Source organism: Dermacentor albipictus, unplaced genomic scaffold (assembly GCF_038994185.2).
Source record: "Dermacentor albipictus isolate Rhodes 1998 colony unplaced genomic scaffold, USDA_Dalb.pri_finalv2 scaffold_24, whole genome shotgun sequence".
NCBI lineage: Eukaryota > Metazoa > Arthropoda > Arachnida > Ixodida > Ixodidae > Dermacentor > Dermacentor albipictus.
This window is the reverse complement of record NW_027225578.1, coordinates 9,204-27,249: the sequence shown is the minus strand read 5'-3', so window position 1 is coordinate 27,249 and position 18,046 is coordinate 9,204. Positions and strand designations below refer to the sequence as shown.

The 18,046-nt window shown below is 49.7% G+C and overlaps 1 protein-coding gene across 1 annotated transcript in view; it reads left to right on the top strand.

The window, feature by feature from the left end:
* The window catches only part of LOC139052467 (uncharacterized), a 67,191-nt gene extending 51,854 nt beyond the window's left edge, over positions 1 to 15,337 (top strand). Inside the window, exons 4-5 of the mRNA XM_070529584.1 lie at positions 10,605 to 10,847; positions 15,305 to 15,337. Of these exons, the coding sequence (XP_070385685.1) occupies positions 10,605 to 10,847; positions 15,305 to 15,337 (276 nt within the window). The remainder of the gene's footprint in view (positions 1 to 10,604; positions 10,848 to 15,304) is intronic.
* Positions 15,338 to 18,046: the final 2,709 nt, after the last annotated feature.

Sequence of the window (18,046 nt, the reverse complement as noted above, 5' to 3'; positions counted from 1 at the left end):
CTTCCCCGTTATGAAAGGCCGCTCTAGTCGTTCGTGGAACGAAAGTGTAAGAAGAGCGTAGTGCTGCGCAAGACGGGCTGTGCGTCGAGGTTGGCTACATTATGGCGCCAGAATGGAAACAAATCGCTGCATGAGGCGAGGTCTCGCTGTGGCAGCTGCTGTGAATCGCGCCCACGCGTCCCCCCTGCGCTGTTACTCGCGATCTCCCAATTGGCGAGGTACACGAGCCACACATCGCTTCGTTTGAAAGGTGCCCCACGAGACCGATTGTCCGCACCAGCCAATATACCGCGAAATGAAAACACATATACAGCTGCACTCAACATTCGCATCAGGGAGTATCATATTGTTCGGAGGTTTTTTTTTTCACTGGTCTTTCGTTGACGAGTTCTTCGTTGTAAAGAACACCAATGCCCGTTCATATGACGACATCAATTAGCTGGCTTCGGTTGCGCAGATACATTTGGCGAAAGTATCGCGAGGTTTTACGTGCAAGAGAACTACATACTTGTGGCTGTATGGTATTTTGTTGCGCCTGCACAGACATTAGGGAATTGTAGTGCATCCGGTATTCCGGCAAGCACGGGCGGTTTGCTGGTTTAGCGGGAGCGTAAACATGAGAGACCAGATTGGTGGCGCCAGTTGGTGGCGCCAGCTGGTGGCGCAAAGGTCAACCGCATAAACAAACAGCCAATTACTATATTCTTCTTGGCTTCTGGTGTAAATTTTTGACAGCGGCGTAATCGTGTTCACAATTACGCCGCTGCCGAAAATTTGCACCAGCAGTGAAGCAGAATATAGTGGTTTACTGCAGTTCTAGCTCTGTGTTTGTCTGGTAGAAATCTACGTCACCAGAGGGCTGCACCGGGCCGCTTACGTTTACGCCCCTGCAAATCCGGCAATCCGCACAAACCGCCCCCGTTTGCCGGAATAGCGGACAGGCTAAAAGTCTCTATTAGAGAGGTTTAGCTTGTACGGTATTCGGGTAAACACAGGCGGATGGGGCGTTGGGGCGAAGGCGTTAACGGGACCTACCTGCATGGTGCAGCCACTTGGTGGCACAGCTCAAACAAACCGAAAACATCTGATATGGACTTAATGAAGGGTATTCTACTTCGCTATTCGTGTAACTTTTCGGCACTGGGGTAATCGTGATTCTGCCAAAAATTGCACTCGCAGCAAAGTAAAATACACTTGGTTACGGCAATATTAGCTGTTTTTGTCTCTTTGAGCTATGCACCACCAGGTGGCTGCACCATGCAGGGCACTCCCATTTACGCTTCTGCCCCAACGCCCCATCCGCATCCGTTTACCCGAATAACGGAGAAGCTAAACCTCTCTACTAAGGCGAGTACAAGAAACAAACGGAAATCTCGCGCGAGAACTTCATTAGAGACTTTTAGCATGTCCGGTATTCCGGCAAGCGCGGGCGGTTTGCCTGTTTAGCGAGGGCGTAAACGTGAGCGGCCACATTGGTGGCGCAAAGCTCGACCACACTAACACAAAGCTGATTGCTATAGTCTGCTTAGCTACTGGTGTAAATTTTCGACAGTGACGTAATTGTGTTCACAATTACGCCGCTGCCAGAAATGTGCACCAGCAACGAAGCAGAATATAGTGGGTTACTGCAGTTTTATCTCTATGTTTGTGTGGTTGAACTCTACGCTACCAGGCGGCTGCACCAGTCTGGCCGCTCACGTTTACGCTCCCGCAAATCCGGTAATCCGCCCAAAGCACTCCCGTTTACTGGACTAGCGGACAGGCTAAAAGTCTCTATTGAATCGCTCACACTTATAATGCATATTTCACATTTCGCAGGGAGTAAACGATTGCAAGGACACAATTAAAGGTTTGATGGGACACTAAACCCATAAAATTACATTAAGACACGTACCTCGAAGACATGGCGCAAACTGATGCACTGCGCAATACTTCTCTTTAAATAATTTTGCAGTGTCCACAATGAAGAATACAGAAAGTAAACTGAAATACCGTGTGCATCTAAAATGCTCAGTCATGGGGAAAGTATAATTTGTCCCTCTATCATTTCAATAAAGTGATAGGGCACAGCGTCGTTTGGGGAAGGGTATAAAGGAGCGTCGAGCTCAACAGCACAACGTCATATCCTCCGGTTTCAGCAGCATGCCTGTTTGAAGACCAGCCCGTGCGGATGTTGGCCATGGTGGACACTCGACCGAGTTACTATAATAAAGTATTCGGCTAGCTATATACTAACCGTATGCAAAAGAGCCAGTGGGGAAAGCGCTCGCAGTCTATTGTTCTTTTTGTTTAGTTTTTTTTCTTTTCACCTGAGTTTCTTTCCCCTTGTTTTGTTGTAAATCCCTTAAATGGTTATCTGCGCCCATTCTTCTCGTTTTCCTGAGCACGCAATATGCTCCGAGCACGTTAACTCTCCTCCGAAACATGGCACACTAGCAAGTCGCGAAAACGCGAATTAAAGTAGCCCTGAACTACCTCTCGGTTTTTGGTGAAATGATATAGTCCGCGGGTAGCGTACGCTGCTGTGAACATCTCAGCCAAGTTCTGCGGTCGTACGCGGTCCGTGGAGCACGCAAGTGGAGCGCGAAGTGACATTTTAACGCGAGAGTGTTAAGGAGCTCGTGTCGCAGAAAAGCCGGTGTCATCGGCGTCGGTGGCTTTGGCCGTGAGCGAAAAATCCCGGAAGGCAATTCATAAATAAAAACGACACTCAAGATGGGCTGGGTGGGAATCGAATCAGGGTTTCCGGAGTGTGAGACGGGGACGCTACCACTCAGCCATGAGTTCGATGGTGCAAAGCGTGACAAAAGCGCCTCTAGTGAATGCAGTGTTGCCTTAGAAACGTGCCGTAGAAGGTTATACCGCGGTGTATGTCGGTAATTATGAGCAGGTAAATTACAGAAGTCGCCGTTAAACGAGTAGCGAAGTACGTTGCCGCTACATTTCTTCTGAGCTTGGCACACACGCACAGCCATCTTGCGGCAAACACAGAAAACCTCCTCCTTGAAATGTACGGCGCTGCCCCGAGAGATGGCGGGCCACTCGCCCACTTCTCCCATTCGTCTCGTCAAGAGCATGCCGAGTGAATGAGTGGGTGGTGCTTACGAGGTGCAATAACGCTATCGCGTTCCGCCATTGAAGGCGAAGCTTCAGCGCCCTCCAACTTTTTCTCAAACGCTCTCGTTTGAAGAACCCCGTGATCCTCGCTCTTTTCTGTGTGCTTCATTTCGTCATAAAGCACACTTCAATGCGCAGCTGCTATTGGTCGCTGCGCTCGGCGACACCGCGGCCGCCGCGCGGTGCAGCCACGAGGGCAGTGGCTAAGCGCACTGCGGCTCTCTGAGGACAGCCGCATTTGGCTTACGTTTAGCGTGGCATAGACACCAAATCGGAAATTTCAACTGCATTCCGTGGTGTTGTCTCCGCCGTAGCCTTCGCAGTGCAAGGCATTGTAGGGGGAAGGGGAGCACAGCAGAGACCGTGTTTGATTGCCGATAACTCCGCTTCTGCTGAACGCGGTGAAGTACTTTTTGCGGCAAAGTGGTTCTGAAATAGTCTATCTCCACTTGAAATGTCTTTCTCTACTTCGATAAAAAGTAGTTCAGGGCCCCTTTAAAATGGAGTCCCGTACGCTGCTGCTAAAGGTAGCTGCGGTCTGCTACGTAGCGTAGATACCGCGGCCGCCACGGGGTGCCACCACGAGTCCACTGGCTAAGCGCAACGCGGCTCGGTGGGGACACCCGCATTTAGCTGACGTTTCGTGCGTCGTTAGCACAGAAATCGGAAGCCGTGGCGTCAACGTTAACATCAGAAATAAAATTTGAACTGCGCGCCACGGTGACATCTAGAAGGGTACGCCCCACTCTGCACGCCCCACTCTGCCATAGCCTTCGCAATGCTAGGCATTGAAGAAGGAACGGGAGCACAGCGAATGCCGTCTTTGATTTCCAATAACTGAACTTCTGCTGAACGCATTGAATTTTTGCTGCGATGTATTTCGGAAATAGCCTATTTTCACTTCAAATGCATTTATCCACTTATATAAAAAGGGGTTCAGGGCCCATTTTAAATGTTTTGTTAAACTTAAATTATATTGTGGTTTTTTTCGTGCCAAAACCACTATGTTATTATATGTGACGCCGTAGTCGGGGACTCCGGAGTAATTTTGACCACCTGGTGTTCTTTATCGTGCCCCAAATGCACGGGGCACGGGTGTTCTTGCATTTCGTCCCCATCGAAATCCTGCCGCAGCTGTCGCGATTCGACCCCGCGACCTCGTGTTTCGCAGCGTATTGCCATAGCCGATTAGCCACCGCGGTGGGTAAAAAAGTTTTTGTGATGCGCGCCCAACCAGCCTGCCGCGAAAGTTCGACGGCGGCACGTCAGCTTCGAGAGGCGCGGCAGGCGAGCGCGGTGTAGAAATCATGGCTTGCAGCGCTCCGGCGACGTCACCGCGAAACACAGACTGAACGACTGTCAGCCGGATGCAGCCTTCATGTGTAACGAACCCTCTCACCCTCAGCGTATGCTACAACGGACCAGCTCGCCTTCACTAGCGCTCACCGGCGGTGCAACAAACGCCAGGGGCCACGCGCTCAGAGTATTGCGTTTCATTTGCTGAGCACTGTACACTGCATTAGTACTTGGTTGTTTATTTCAGATTGCACAATGGCCGTGACCTCCACCCAGTACACCCGCCGTGGTTGCTCAGTGGCTATAGTGTTGGGCTGCTGAGCACGAGGTCGCGGGATCGAATCCCGGCCACGGCGGCCGCATTTCGATGGAGGCGAAATGCGAAAACACCCGTGTGCTTAGATTTAGGTGCACGTTAAAGAACCCCAGGTGGTCAAAATTTCCGGAGTCCTCCACTACGGCGTGCCTCATAATCAGAAAGTGGTTTTGGCACGTAAAACCCCAAATATTATTATTATCCACCCAGTACTACTAATTGCAGTAGAAAACCGTTAAAACATGTAAAAAAACAATCTGACAGGAACGAGCATCACCCCCAACTAACTTTACTAAGAGATGACAGGTACAGTTTTTAATAAAAGTCACAACGCACGCAAATATATTTGCGCACCGAAACAGGCAAAAAAGCCATCGAGCATCACATGACAAAATGCGTGCTTTTTCATCTTGCACAGAATAAACATGCGTTTTGGCAATCCAAGTTCCATTCCTATCGGTTTCCGTTCCTAGCTTCCTTAAAAACTGCGCACACCTGCCGCGACTTCCCAGTGACTGCGTTGCAGAGCTAGCGGCAACGGGTTCGACCCCGTTCGCGGCGGCCGCATTCCAGTGAAGGCGGAATGGAAAATATTCGTGTACCGTGCATTGCGTGCACGTGAAAGAACACGCAGGTGCTCAAAACTAATCAGGGCCTCCTCCCCCCCCCTCCTCCCACATGGCGTGCTTCAAAAAAACACTTTAGCTTTGCGCGTAAAACCCCATTATTTCGTAAACATAGAATGCACACCCTCCGTCACGGCTGTCTAAAGCGCGGAAGCTGTGCGCTTAGTGTCCCTTAAAGAGGAACATATAGAAAAACACTGTCTCATTATGTTGTTTATTGACATCCCTTTTGAAACGGGGAAGGACAAATTGCGCATTAGCATGGTTGATTTAATCAGGTTTTACTACACCTATCGCTATATAGCCTTTGGCCTATCTGATATCGATCTTAATTTTTGTATTTAAGACCTCTAACACTACACATTGTCTTCTCTGCTTTTCTTCCACCACTACTGTAATAAACTTTTAGTTATCTCCACTGCTGACCAATTAATCCTTCCAACTTCGTTCAATCGGAACTTACGGAAGGTGGACACCCCCTACGGGTCTCCTTGGGTCAATGTTTTGGCATTCCATTAGGATGCGTCCAGTAGTTTCCGGGCCTTTTATGAAGCACGCACACGTTTCATTTTATGGCGCATATTTGCTTCCTAGAACTTTGGCGCCCCCTACCGGAGCAAACTGGAACTACATATTTGCTTCTGAGCATGCACCGCCAGGCATAGAGTTTCATAGAATTACTAGACGGAATGGGCCGGGACTCTAATGCGTACGGGAGCTTCAAGCAGGGTGGTTACGCAGCATGGGAATCCTCGTTAGCACATCAATTTGCCTAAACTTCATCTTTGTGGCTTTAAAACGGCCTTGTGACTTTACAGAAAAGATCATTTTCAAGAAAGTACTGTGTTACGGAAAACACGTAGTTTCGCCCGAATGACCAAGCATTGATTGCGATAACAAATTAGTACATAGCTAACGAAGTAAGGATAAATTTATCGGTCGCATAAACTTGTAAACATTGGCGTACTAATTAAATTGCATGTGCGCACAAACAAATGTAAACACATCTCACTCGATGACCGCAGAAACTATTGCTGTCAAAAGACTGGAGTGAGGAAGCGTGGCAGCAGTAGCGAGAGAATTGACTATTGTTCTCCCTCTCGTTTCAACGCGAACTAAGTGGCCAGAACAAAGCGTCCACGAAACTCTAAGCCCGTGGCGCACCTAGATTCTGTACTCATCGCATAGCACTGTCAAGATGCGGACCGCGGGGCCGCGCGCGTCTGCACGATTGCCCCTTTTCGCGGCGATCCCGTGGGCGCTGCCATGTTTCACCACGTGGTGACGCGTCCATTGCTTGCCTCAACTGCCTCTGTGTTTACAGTGGGTGTGTATGAAGCCGGTGTGGCTTAGCAAACTTCTATTTCGAGATATATCGTAGACCGTGACTGGGTTCACGACACGAAAATTTGTCCACAGCTTCAGAGACCATGCAAAAGTGCTTTCGGAGCTGATTAAGCTATGTCCAAAAGGCGCGAGCAGCGAATAGGTGCTCGTTGTAAAAGCGGGGCTAAATATTTATTCTAAGCTATCCAAACTCTCCGCTCATGAACTGAATCGGGATTAGTGTGTTTTGCTCTTCGTTCTTTAGTTGGCATATATTCTGAAGCAGCGGCTTGTAATATTTCTGACTCAGTAAATTTCCTCGATGCGGCCGCTATCGGAATATTTCCTGCCTAATCAGTGCCGGGTGTGCTTAGTTCTGATAGATTTGTTCTTGCTGCGCGCAAGGCTTGATACATGGCAGTTTTCTGTGTTGTAATACCCTGTAGCAAAGATGTATTATCGTTAGTAACTCGCTTACTCTTGCGGACTATCACGAAACATTCAGCTTCGATCATTTGTGCGCTATCGGCGTAGTCCGTCGTTTGTTGCGCGTATATGGCGCGCATACATTCAAATGTGTGCCCATTCAATCATTGAAATGTTGACGATAAAGTGGGTGTAAGTTCTTGTGCCAGTTGGTACAGATTGGTGCTGATACTGTGCACGAAACTTACTATGAAAGGACGTGGTGCTACTCCCTTTGTGATTGTTTAACGAGTGGTACTCACTTTTGCCGACGCTCCGGGGCTGAAGCATTTTGTGGGAACGTTAGTGATACAACGTTGGCGGATGAGCAAATTTCTGTATCCTCGAAGAAAACCGTACATCTCCAAGTGCCAGTAACACGCACGGACACTTGCAGCAGTGGTTCGCGAACTTGCCCGTACAGATTCATTCCATTCTTTAATATGCCAGTCAGTATTTTTGCAACCCACTACTGCACACGTCTTCAATCCACATGATTCAATCTAGCATGACTGAATCACAGTGTGTTAGCGAAAAGGCTGTTGCACTTCCCACAGCTGATCGCACAGAAGCAAGGTGGAAGTAGTAGTAGTTTCACATTCGTGCGCTGTTGCTGAGGCTACGTGCGGCGCGCCGTCGAAAGTGCCACCTCATTTCTTTAGAACAAGCTGTTCCGTGAGAAGGGCCAGTACAGCTGCCAGAGTAGAACGTCCCACTCCCTTCTCTCTCTTCCCCCCGGTGCCTTGCGTCCGACAGAAAATGGCGCACTTGCTCTCCGCTTTCCTCAGAGCCGCCGCTGTCACCGCTGCGACAGAGCCCCGCTTCGTCCCCGCTGTCACCGAGCCGCCGTCTGTCTCTTTAAACGGGGATGGTTGTACCGGTCGCAGTCATGTGCATTGTGGCGGGTTGGTAGACCAGGTGTCTGAGCCAACGACGGGGCGAGTTTCCGTCTGGGTGCTTGACGCGACTTGCGCTTTCGCAGCGTTCTAGCTGCCGGGCTAGGGCTCTCCGAGGTGCTCAACCTGGCAGATCTTTGCAAAACGTCGTATGCAACCGAACTGTACTGGTCAGAATCCGTGCCATCAGAATAAGATAACCGACCTGCGATGAGCGTTGAAAAAGTAGTAGTTGCGAGCTTTTTAAGGCTCGACGCTGTATAGACAGCTGTGCCTGTGCGGAAACCGATGGTTTTTGGCGCGTCTGCTCTCCAGCGCCGTTTCAATGTACCCGAATTCGGCCAATGGCTGCTTTGAAGTCATGAGGTGTGGTTATTGTGTAGAGCTTGGAGATGCGTCACCAAGTGCAGTGTATGAGATGAGATCTCGGGCCCTGGCAGTGACGGCCTAGTGCAAGATGCCCAGTCAGTGTCCGGGACTCACGGTGAGGAAAGTAGCCCGTAAGCAGGGTCTACAGCGGAGCAGGCTGCAACCCTAATGGCCAACACCTTGTCGGGTGCAGCAGCAGCGACCAGATAGTGCTGCTCCCGAGCTTCGCGGATTTGTCGTCGCAGAAGTTCGGCTGGCGCAGACGGCCACGCAAAAGTAGGAGCGCTGGTCGCCGCACACTTCCCACCGTCTAGGGTGAAGCCGATAGCGACACCCGGTAAGCAGCGCCGGCGGGGGGTGGGGGGGGGGGTGGGGGTGATCGGTGGTCAGCCTGCGTGCCTCTCTCGCTATCGAGGCGCTGCTGGGTGTGATTGCCACGTCCAGGTGGTGTATTGCACGAGCTCCGGTCGCTGAGCAGTGCAGGTTGAGGTCTTCGTAAGCATACTTCAGCGGGCGAAAAGAGCCATCAAACCTGTGCTCCTTTTTGCCCATGGCCGGTACTTTGTGACTTTTGTAGCTGTCCCACGGCTTGGCGCCACCTCGAAGCCCCGCCGCTGCAACCAGCCATATCGTGCAGTCGAGTCAGGCATGGCGAGCGGCGAGCGCGTTGGCTGTTTGCACCCACTGAATGGGGTCCTTGTGAAATTCATGGAACTCCAGTAAGTCCGAGACAAGGGGTGATGATAAGGTTGTCGGCGTGAAACGGGAGGGGGTTGAAGCGATGTAGTTCAGCTGCATCGACAGCAGTGAGATGGTTCGCATGACATCATCCGTCAAGCTGACGGCTGAGCCACCTGTTGAGGCAGGGGCGAAACCTGCGCACAGTGAGGCGGTGACAGCGGCTGCAGTACTCATGCCACTTCGACCCTTCGCCAAGGGCGCGTGAACGACATGCGTTCAGCCAGGGGTGGAGTCCACGTAAATGAGGGAGCGGCAGCGGCCACAGTGCTCCTGTCAGAAAGCCACATGGCAAACGGAGCGTGAACAGCATCCATTGAGTCAGGGGTGGAATGCATGTGGAATGAGGGAGTGGCAGGGGCCACAGTACTCCCGCCAGTCAGTCCAATGGCAAAGGGAGCGTGAGCGGCATCCGTTGAGCCAGGGGTAGTGGCTGCCGTGGTATTCACTGCCGCCGGAAACATGGCCAGAGGAGCGATACGTGAACGACATCTCTTGCTGGCTGTGAGGTCGATTATGCTGTAGGGAAGAGATCCATGACATAGGAACCGTGGACGGCGCACCTAATTCCGGAAGTAGCACTCCTTGCCATGGTGTTCTGCTGTTGTGTCAATATGGAAAGGCCTGTGCAAGGTCGGCGTTGCAGTTTTGCCGTAGAGTCGCCGTGGAGGCTTCGACGCCGTCCCTGGGCGGTAGTGACTGCGAGTCCGAAAGGACTGGGCCGCTTCGAAGGGCTGTGGACGGAGGCTGATTAACATCCGATGGCTCCGTGTTTGGCGACGGCACCATTCTAAACGAGAAACAGAAACAAGACCCGATAACCGGGCTGGATTTTCTACTCTCTACCTCATGGTCTTCTTCCTCTGCCCGTGCCCGCAGCCCGAGCTCGCCAGCCTAAGTGAGTCTCTCTCTTCATTACATATGAAACATCACGGCGACGACGATGGCATCAATGCGCCTGAAATTTGCATATATTTGCTATCGCAATAAAAATTAAATGAACATTAATAAAAATGTCCAATGGCAGGATTTGAACAAAGGACCTCTAGCATTGAAGCAAGATATTGAAACAATTACGTCACGGCAGCATGGGCAAGCGCAACCACTGCAATCAGCAGCAATTATGCGTGTTCGTTGAGTTTTATTGCTTTCTGCATTAAAAAAAGTATAAATGGCTTTAAACTTCAGGCTAACTTAGTGCAAGATAACGCATAATAAATGAAGCGACAAGAACGTCTGAAGCCACAAGCATCAAGATTAGACAAATCGATGTACTAACCATCATTCCCAAGGTGGCTGAACAATCGCAGCGCCAAAGTTCCCTCTAGTAATTGTTGCAAAAAAAATCATATGCTGCCAGGAGGACCGGGCTAGGTTACTCACGGTCATAGCTGATAGTCATAGTTCTCACAGCTAAATAAATTATGAGCTTTCTTGCCTCCCGTCTATGGCCAGGCAAGACGAAACAAGTGCGGAACGAAGTTCGCATCTTCCGAGACCGACGAGGGCAGTCTGAGTCGGGTCTCTAAGTTCCTGCGGCGGTGGGTGCTGGGTGATCGGGGCAACACTCACGTCGCGTGCTTCAAGAACACATCCCCCGGCGTGCTCACCTTCCAGTCGAAGCTCAGTGTGCCTCTCGACGACACTGGTCGCATAACAACTTACTACGTCGAGCAGTCTACGGGCCACAAGCTACAGGTACGAATGTTGGCTGGCGTCAAATCTAAGGAAGCTGGTACCAAAGTAGTAATCGCGGTTTTCAATGTAATCCTATACTTATCAGAAACGTACTGAAATTCCCGAAGTGTGGCACTAAAGCGAGCTTGTGGTACGCCACTTTGGTCGAATTTACAAACCTTTTCTTTTGTGGGTACTCTTTACCATTGCCTCATCAGCTTCGCTAATAATATGTTTAACATCATCATTTGCTGAAATGTTGTCTCACGAACAGTCCTATTGGAAAACTTCTTGGTGTGTACTCAAAGGAGCATAATCTGGCGGGGTTGCTCAGAGGCTATGGTGTTGGCGTGCTGAGCACGAGGTTGCGGGATCGAATCCCGGCCATGGCGGCCGCATTTCGATAGGGGCGAAAACACCTGTGTACTTAGATTTAGGTGCACGTTAAAGAACCCCAGGTGGTCGAAATTTCCGGAGTCCTCCACTACGGCGTGCCTCATAATCAGAAAGTGGTTTTGGCACGTAAAACCCCATAATTTAATTTTTTTAAGGAACATACTGGCGCGCTATAGTCGGCACTGCATAACGTGAGGTAAAGCGCAAAAGAACACGAAGAACGACAGAAGGAGGCAAAGACACAGCGCTACTAACAACTCATTGTTTATTGTACATATTACATGTACAGGTTGTCCCACACAATTTGAGCCAGTTTTACAAATGAAAGGCACACCGGACGGAAGTTGAACCGAATACATAATGTGGGCACTTGCCTAGAGTTACTCAAGCTATCTTACAGCGAAGCTGTATACCTTTGCCGTCGAAGGACATTTTCGTGTTTTTGGCGTGGTAAGCAAAAAACACCACATACGTCGGCCGGTCCCGAAGATAGTCAAATGCCGGGCCGACCCCCGTCGGAGGTGAAGCAGGCGTTAAGCACTTCCCATACGGGGGCCGATCCCGAAGATAGTGCAGTTCCCGGCCGACCCGCAACGGAGGTGAAGCAAGCGTTAAGCTCTCCCCAAATGTGGGCCGATCCCGAAGATAGTGCAATACCGACCCGACCCGCGGCGGAGGTGAAGCAGACGTTAAGCACTCCCCATAGGCGCACCGATCCCGAAGACAGTGCAATACCGACCTGACCCGCGGCGGAGGTGAAGCAGACGTAAAGCACTCCCCATAGGCGGACCCATCTCGAAGACAGTGCAGTACCGACCTGACCCGCGGCGGAGGTGAAGCAGGCGTTAAGCACTCCCCATACGTGGGCCGATCCCGAAGATTGTGTGGTAAAGGTGCAGTTCGCCATTAAGGGGCCCACATACGCAGCTGCGCTGGTTTTCTTCAGACCCACATGCAATTGTTCGGAGTGTGCGCTCTGAAGCTGGAGTGTCAAAGTCTTCAGTGTGGAGAGTACTTAAGGAGAGGCACCTTCATCCGTACCACGTGCAGCTGCACCGGATGTTGGAGCCCCGCTATTCCCAAAATCGAAAGGACTTTGCAAAATGGATTTTAATCAAGACCGAGGACCAAAGCTTTATCAACAAAATACTGTGGACCAATGAAGTTACCTTCGCACGTAATGCCCCAGTGAACGTTCACAACACTCACTATTAAAGCGACGCAAACCCTCACTGGGTTTCGAAGACACATCACCAATATCAGTGGTCGGTTAGTGTGTGGTGTGGAATTTACGGTGGCACTCTCATTGGCCCAGTGTTCTTTGATAACACGCTTACAGGTGAAAGATACGTCAACGACATCCTTGATGGGGCGCTTCAGGATTTTCTTTGCAAAGTTCCGTTGGCCAGGATTAAGGAGACTTGGTATCAGCATGATGGTGCTCCCTCGCACGGCAGCAGCAAAGCTTGCAAATGGCTGCGTGAAATATTTCCGCAGCAGTGGATTGGATGGCATGTGGGCCCATTGCTTCGCCGGCATGATCACCAGATTCACCTGCGCTCGATTTCTTTCTCTGGGGCTACGTCAAGGATCAAGTATACCGGACAAGAACCACAAATCAGAGAACCTAAAAGAAGAAATAAAACACGTCTGCCGCTCAATCCCTGATACCATGATCAAGAACGCCTCGAAAAGTAGGCCTATGAGATGCCAAATGTGCATTGCAGCAGGTGATGACCTCTTCGAACACGCATTATAATCAAAGGGCGCTTTTTCGATTGAAGGTCACTGGAAAATCATTCCGGCCTCAACCCCGCCTCACTACCCAACCCCATTACGCTCCGTCGGCAGGCTGCCATCTCTTGCCCATTTCAAGCATAAAAAGGTAAAGCTATGTTCGTGATCTTTTTCTTCTCCTTAGACGCTTTATCGCTGCGGCACCGTTCGGCCAGCAGCATGCACATGGGCCGTCATGCGATAAAAGCCGCATGCCCAGATACCTACGCCAGACAAAGCTCTGTCGCGGCTCAGTCTCGCTGCAGCCGACCTTGTTTATCCATAAAAAAATTATGGGGTTTTACTTGCCAAAACCACTTTCTGATTATGAGGCACGCCGTAGTGGAGGACTCCGGAAATTTTGACCACCTGGGGTTCTTTAACGTGCACCTAAATCTAAGTACACGCGTGTTTTCGCATTTCGCCCCCATCGAAATGCGGCCGCCGTGGCCGGGATTCGATCCCGCGACCCCGTGCTCCTTGTTCATCCATCGAAGGCTTGACAGCAGCATAACAACAGTAGTCAATGGCCCCGTCACGTGGTATTTTTCATATTTCGCGGGCTTTCTTTGGAACGCGTAAGAAAGAACCACGTGAGATATGTCGTGTTGAAAACAATTTATTGAGAGGTTTCTCGAATCGTCTAGAACTTTCGTATCACACTTGGGGCCTGCAGCCAGTACTTAAAAACTTGATTATTTAAACATGACTAATGCTTTAGTTAACACGAAAATAAAACATAGCCTGGGTAACTCTAGGGCAGTGCAGTCAGTGCAACTCGCGTCAGGAGGGCCTTTAATTTGTAAAACTTTGGCTCAAGTGATGTGGGACAACCTGTATATACGCTACGCTGCAGACACAGCTACGCGCAACTGTAAGTGCACGGCAAGGCTGGAGTGCCAGCTCGCGTGCTGCAGTCTGACTGTGCTACGTGGTGCAACGTGGCTCTATCCTGCACGGGTAGTAGGCAAATCCAGATTGCGCATCGTGAAGCGCTATCAATAGATCAATTTAAAGCACATCTAGACAGGAACGGCCCGTAGTTAGCGCGTGCTGGTGCGCCTGCCTTGTAGATGCTGACTGCCATTCCTCGTGAGTCGCGGTAGGCGTAGTGTACGTGTGATCTTGGTTTAAGTTTCACCGTGGTTCAAGGCTATTTGAGTGTTCAAAACTAATCGAAATCAGGAAGACCCGAGGGCTACGACACCGCCTAAGCAGTGTGACCGAAGTTTCGTTCGAGAAGTGGCAGGCGTGACCGAGCATGTGTAGGCGATAGTTAGCTTCTTTTGGAAGTGCGCAATCCTTATCGAAATTTCAAGCCATATGTTTCGCTTACTTCAGCCTGTCTCGTTCACTGCATCAAGTATTACACACAAGAACAGCAGGAAGAAGCGCACTGATCAAACCCGAAGTGGTATCACCTAAGAGCCCCCTGCCTTGATGTGCACGTGTTTTCGTAGTTACTCCTACGGCGTCAGTGTTCATTAGGTCGCAAGTTGAGAGGGCAAGAGAGCTCAGATTTTGTAGCCTGTCCTTTTACTCCCTCTGCGGGCGAGTGTTTTATTTCCTCCACGAATGAGGGCTGCTTTCCCCGAAACACGCTGCGTGTAGCCCTATTCAGGTTCAACGATCGGGCACTCAACCCTTGATGCCGGGTAATGAAGGGGTGGGGCTACAAGTTACGTCCCCCAATCCCCCAATACGCTCTTCGCGTTGTCAAAGGGCCTCTCGCTTCCACGCTATTAAACCGGGGACAACCAGTGGCATAACCAGAAATTTCGTTCAGGGAGGGGGGCTTACTTTTCAGCTCGGCCTCCTTCTTGTAGAAATAGTCGGGGGATCAAATACATTACACATTAATGATAACTGCGTTGTCATTGCCAATGATGCTGCAAACGAATTCTTGAAGGCTACGCGCACTGTCAAGACAAGTAAAATAATAATTTTTCATAAAAGAATATACCCGTATGTCTCAAAATGGTGCCCGAAATAACTGATATCAATGCTTCCATGTTTTCTGTGTATTTAATAAGTAAAGCAAATGTCGCACGAACTTTAGAGCTATATCAATTTGAAACCAGCAAAACAGTGCATGCCGCTGATATCCAAAATTCTAAGGCCATGAAATGTACAAGTTGAGGACAAATATTTTAATTGATTTTGTTAGGCTCCCATCCTTTCTCTAATCTGCATCTCTCTCTCTCTCTCGCTCTGTCATTCAAGAACCTTGTGTACATTTTCGTACATATGCAACGACCAGGGAAAAATCTCAATGACGCTGTCCTTTGTTAGAATGTATTGCGCAGGAGCAGCTGTCACCGGTCGTGTATTGCGAGTAATTGCTCCGAAATCATAGTCGCAACAGAGAACACATATAGAAAGCAAGAGTTCTGCAAAATATACGAGGGCGACTAAAATGAAAGTGAGCCATTGCGAATATATGACAAACGGGGTACTTTATTTAAAAGTAGTCTCCATGAGCATTTAGACACTTGTCCCACTGACTAACGAGTCGCGTAATTCCCGTCTCATAAAACTCCTTGGGTTGCTGCTTCAAAAATCTGTAACTGACTCTACGTCATCGCCCGACGCGAATCTGGTTCTCTTGAGCAGTTTGTTCAAATTCTCCCAATTGTGGAAGTCACAAGGTGACAGGTCTGGGCTGTATGGCGGATGTTGCAGCGTTTCCCACTTGAACTTAGCCTGTTTTGTATTAACCACATCAGCGACGTGGAGACGGGCAATGTCGTGGAACGATATGACCTCATTGCTCAATTTTCCACGTCGTTGGTTCTTGATTGCGACACGCAGCCTATCCGACCTTTCACAATATCGTAAACGATTGATAGTCGCTCCAGGTTTAGCAAATTCGATCAATGATGGCCCCTGACTATCGAAAAAAAAAAACTCAACAACACCTTCCCGGTAGAAATAACTGCCTTTTCTTTCCTTGGGGGTGGTGAATTCAAATGTTTCCACTGTAAGCTTTGCCGGAGTGTTTGAGACTTGTAGTAGCGGCACTATGATTCATCCCCGCTTGCAACTGCAGACAAGTCATTACCCTCATCGTGATACCGGATTAGATGAGTCAAGGCAGCGCCGAACTTCTCCGTCTTCTGGCGATGATTCAAAATATTGGGCATCCGTTGCACACAGAAGAGCCGATAACCGGGATGTTCATGAATTATGGTGAGACCCGGACCGTGACTGATGTTCACACGCTACGTCAATTCATTAATGCTTATCTTTCGTTCTTGCCTAATCAGCCTTTCCAATTCTGTTGGGGGTGACTGCACGGTGGCTTTGGCCCGGCCATGGATCGTCTTTGCAATTTTCACGCCCTTCTTTGAACCGTTTGCTCGAACACTTCAAGTGGCCAATGAAATGCATTGTTCAACGCACACGGCAGCCATACATTGGCTAATTTCTTTTTGGGAAACATCTTCATTTGTCAAAAACCTCATGACACCAAGCTCTTCAACTTAAAAAAAAATTAAATTATGGGGCTTTAAATGCCAAAACCACTTTCTGATTACGAGGCACGCCGTAGTGGAGGATTCCGGAAAGTTCGACCACCTGGGGTTCTTTAACGTGCACCTAAATCTAAGTACACAGGTGTTTTCGCCCCCATTCAAATGTGGCCACCGTGGCCGGGATTCGATCCCGCGACCTCGTGCTCAGCACCCCAACACCATAGCCACTGAGCAACCACGGCGGGTCTGTTCATCTTTTGGAGTGTCCATTATATCACGCAACCATGTTCAACCCAGTGTATGAGAGCATTAAAGAACATTTAACCTCACCCCTGCATGTCCGTTGTAAATGAGATGCGTATGTGCTACGCGCATGCCTCGAAAATAATGAACCGAACCATTATTGCGCGGGGCGGGTTGCCTCACTTTCATTTGACTCGCCTTCATACATTAGAAATGCGAAGATACAATGGACTATACAAATGTGAAGATATAGCTTGATAAAGGGCAAAAAATTGTCACTGGAAACAAAGTTCACTGCGCACATACACAAAACCTCGCAACAAGATATTTAAATATACGTATAAGTCTCCTATAAATCTACGTACCGAAGAAAAGGTCACTATATATAATGCGTCAAACAAGTCAAATAAACAGGTTGCGCAACCTCAGATTCATGATCTGAAGTGAAGGCGCTAAAAAGACGCTGGACGAAGAAGGAACGCACACACACAGGCGCCCTGTGTATGTGTGTGTTCCTTCTTCGTCCGTCGTCTTTTTAGCACCTTCACTTCAGATCATGCTTAACGAACACTCCCAACTATCCATTCTAACGCAGATTCATAGATCACAGACCCCTGCCCCCCCCCCCCCCTCCCCGCCTCATCCCTCCACTCCCCCCGATGTATCGCGCGCGACGGAAGGCCGCGCGCTTCCTCCCCGCTTTTCTCCCTTGCGCACACAAAACTGGGCCACCTTCATCGGAACACCCATGCCCCCCCCCCCCCAATGCTTTCACTACCACATACAGCAAGCGCCGCGCGGTCGCGATGTTATCACCCTTGAACTTTATTTATACGGAACATGAGGGCGACGGCAACGGCAGGAATGCGCCTGCAGTCTCCATATAGCTTCAATCGCAATATAAGAGTATCCGGCAACTGAAGCGTCCCGTCGCCCATTAGTTTCCGTAAAAAAAGCAAAAAAATGGAACTTTCACCATGCGACAATTCACTGCGCTGCAACGATGTCTTTTTTTTTTCTCTTTTGTGGTGCGGGTGCCGCCGAAATGATATAACGCAACGGAGAGCATGCTGGCTACAATGGAATGCCTACTTTGGGCACCTAGTGTGGCTACCGAATGAATATCGAAGAAAACGTGAGACGCTTCGTCCACGGAGAACCATAGGCATACTGCTCGGTGCCCTACACCGGCGAGACTAAACTTTCCGGAGAGGTTGCGTTCAAGCGAAAGCGTTGAAATCCGTCGAGTCCCCGCAGTGCTGGCGGCGAGTGACTATGCATTGTTTCTTTTTCTCGCCTGCTAGCCAGAAAGCGTACTAAACTCTGCCAGGC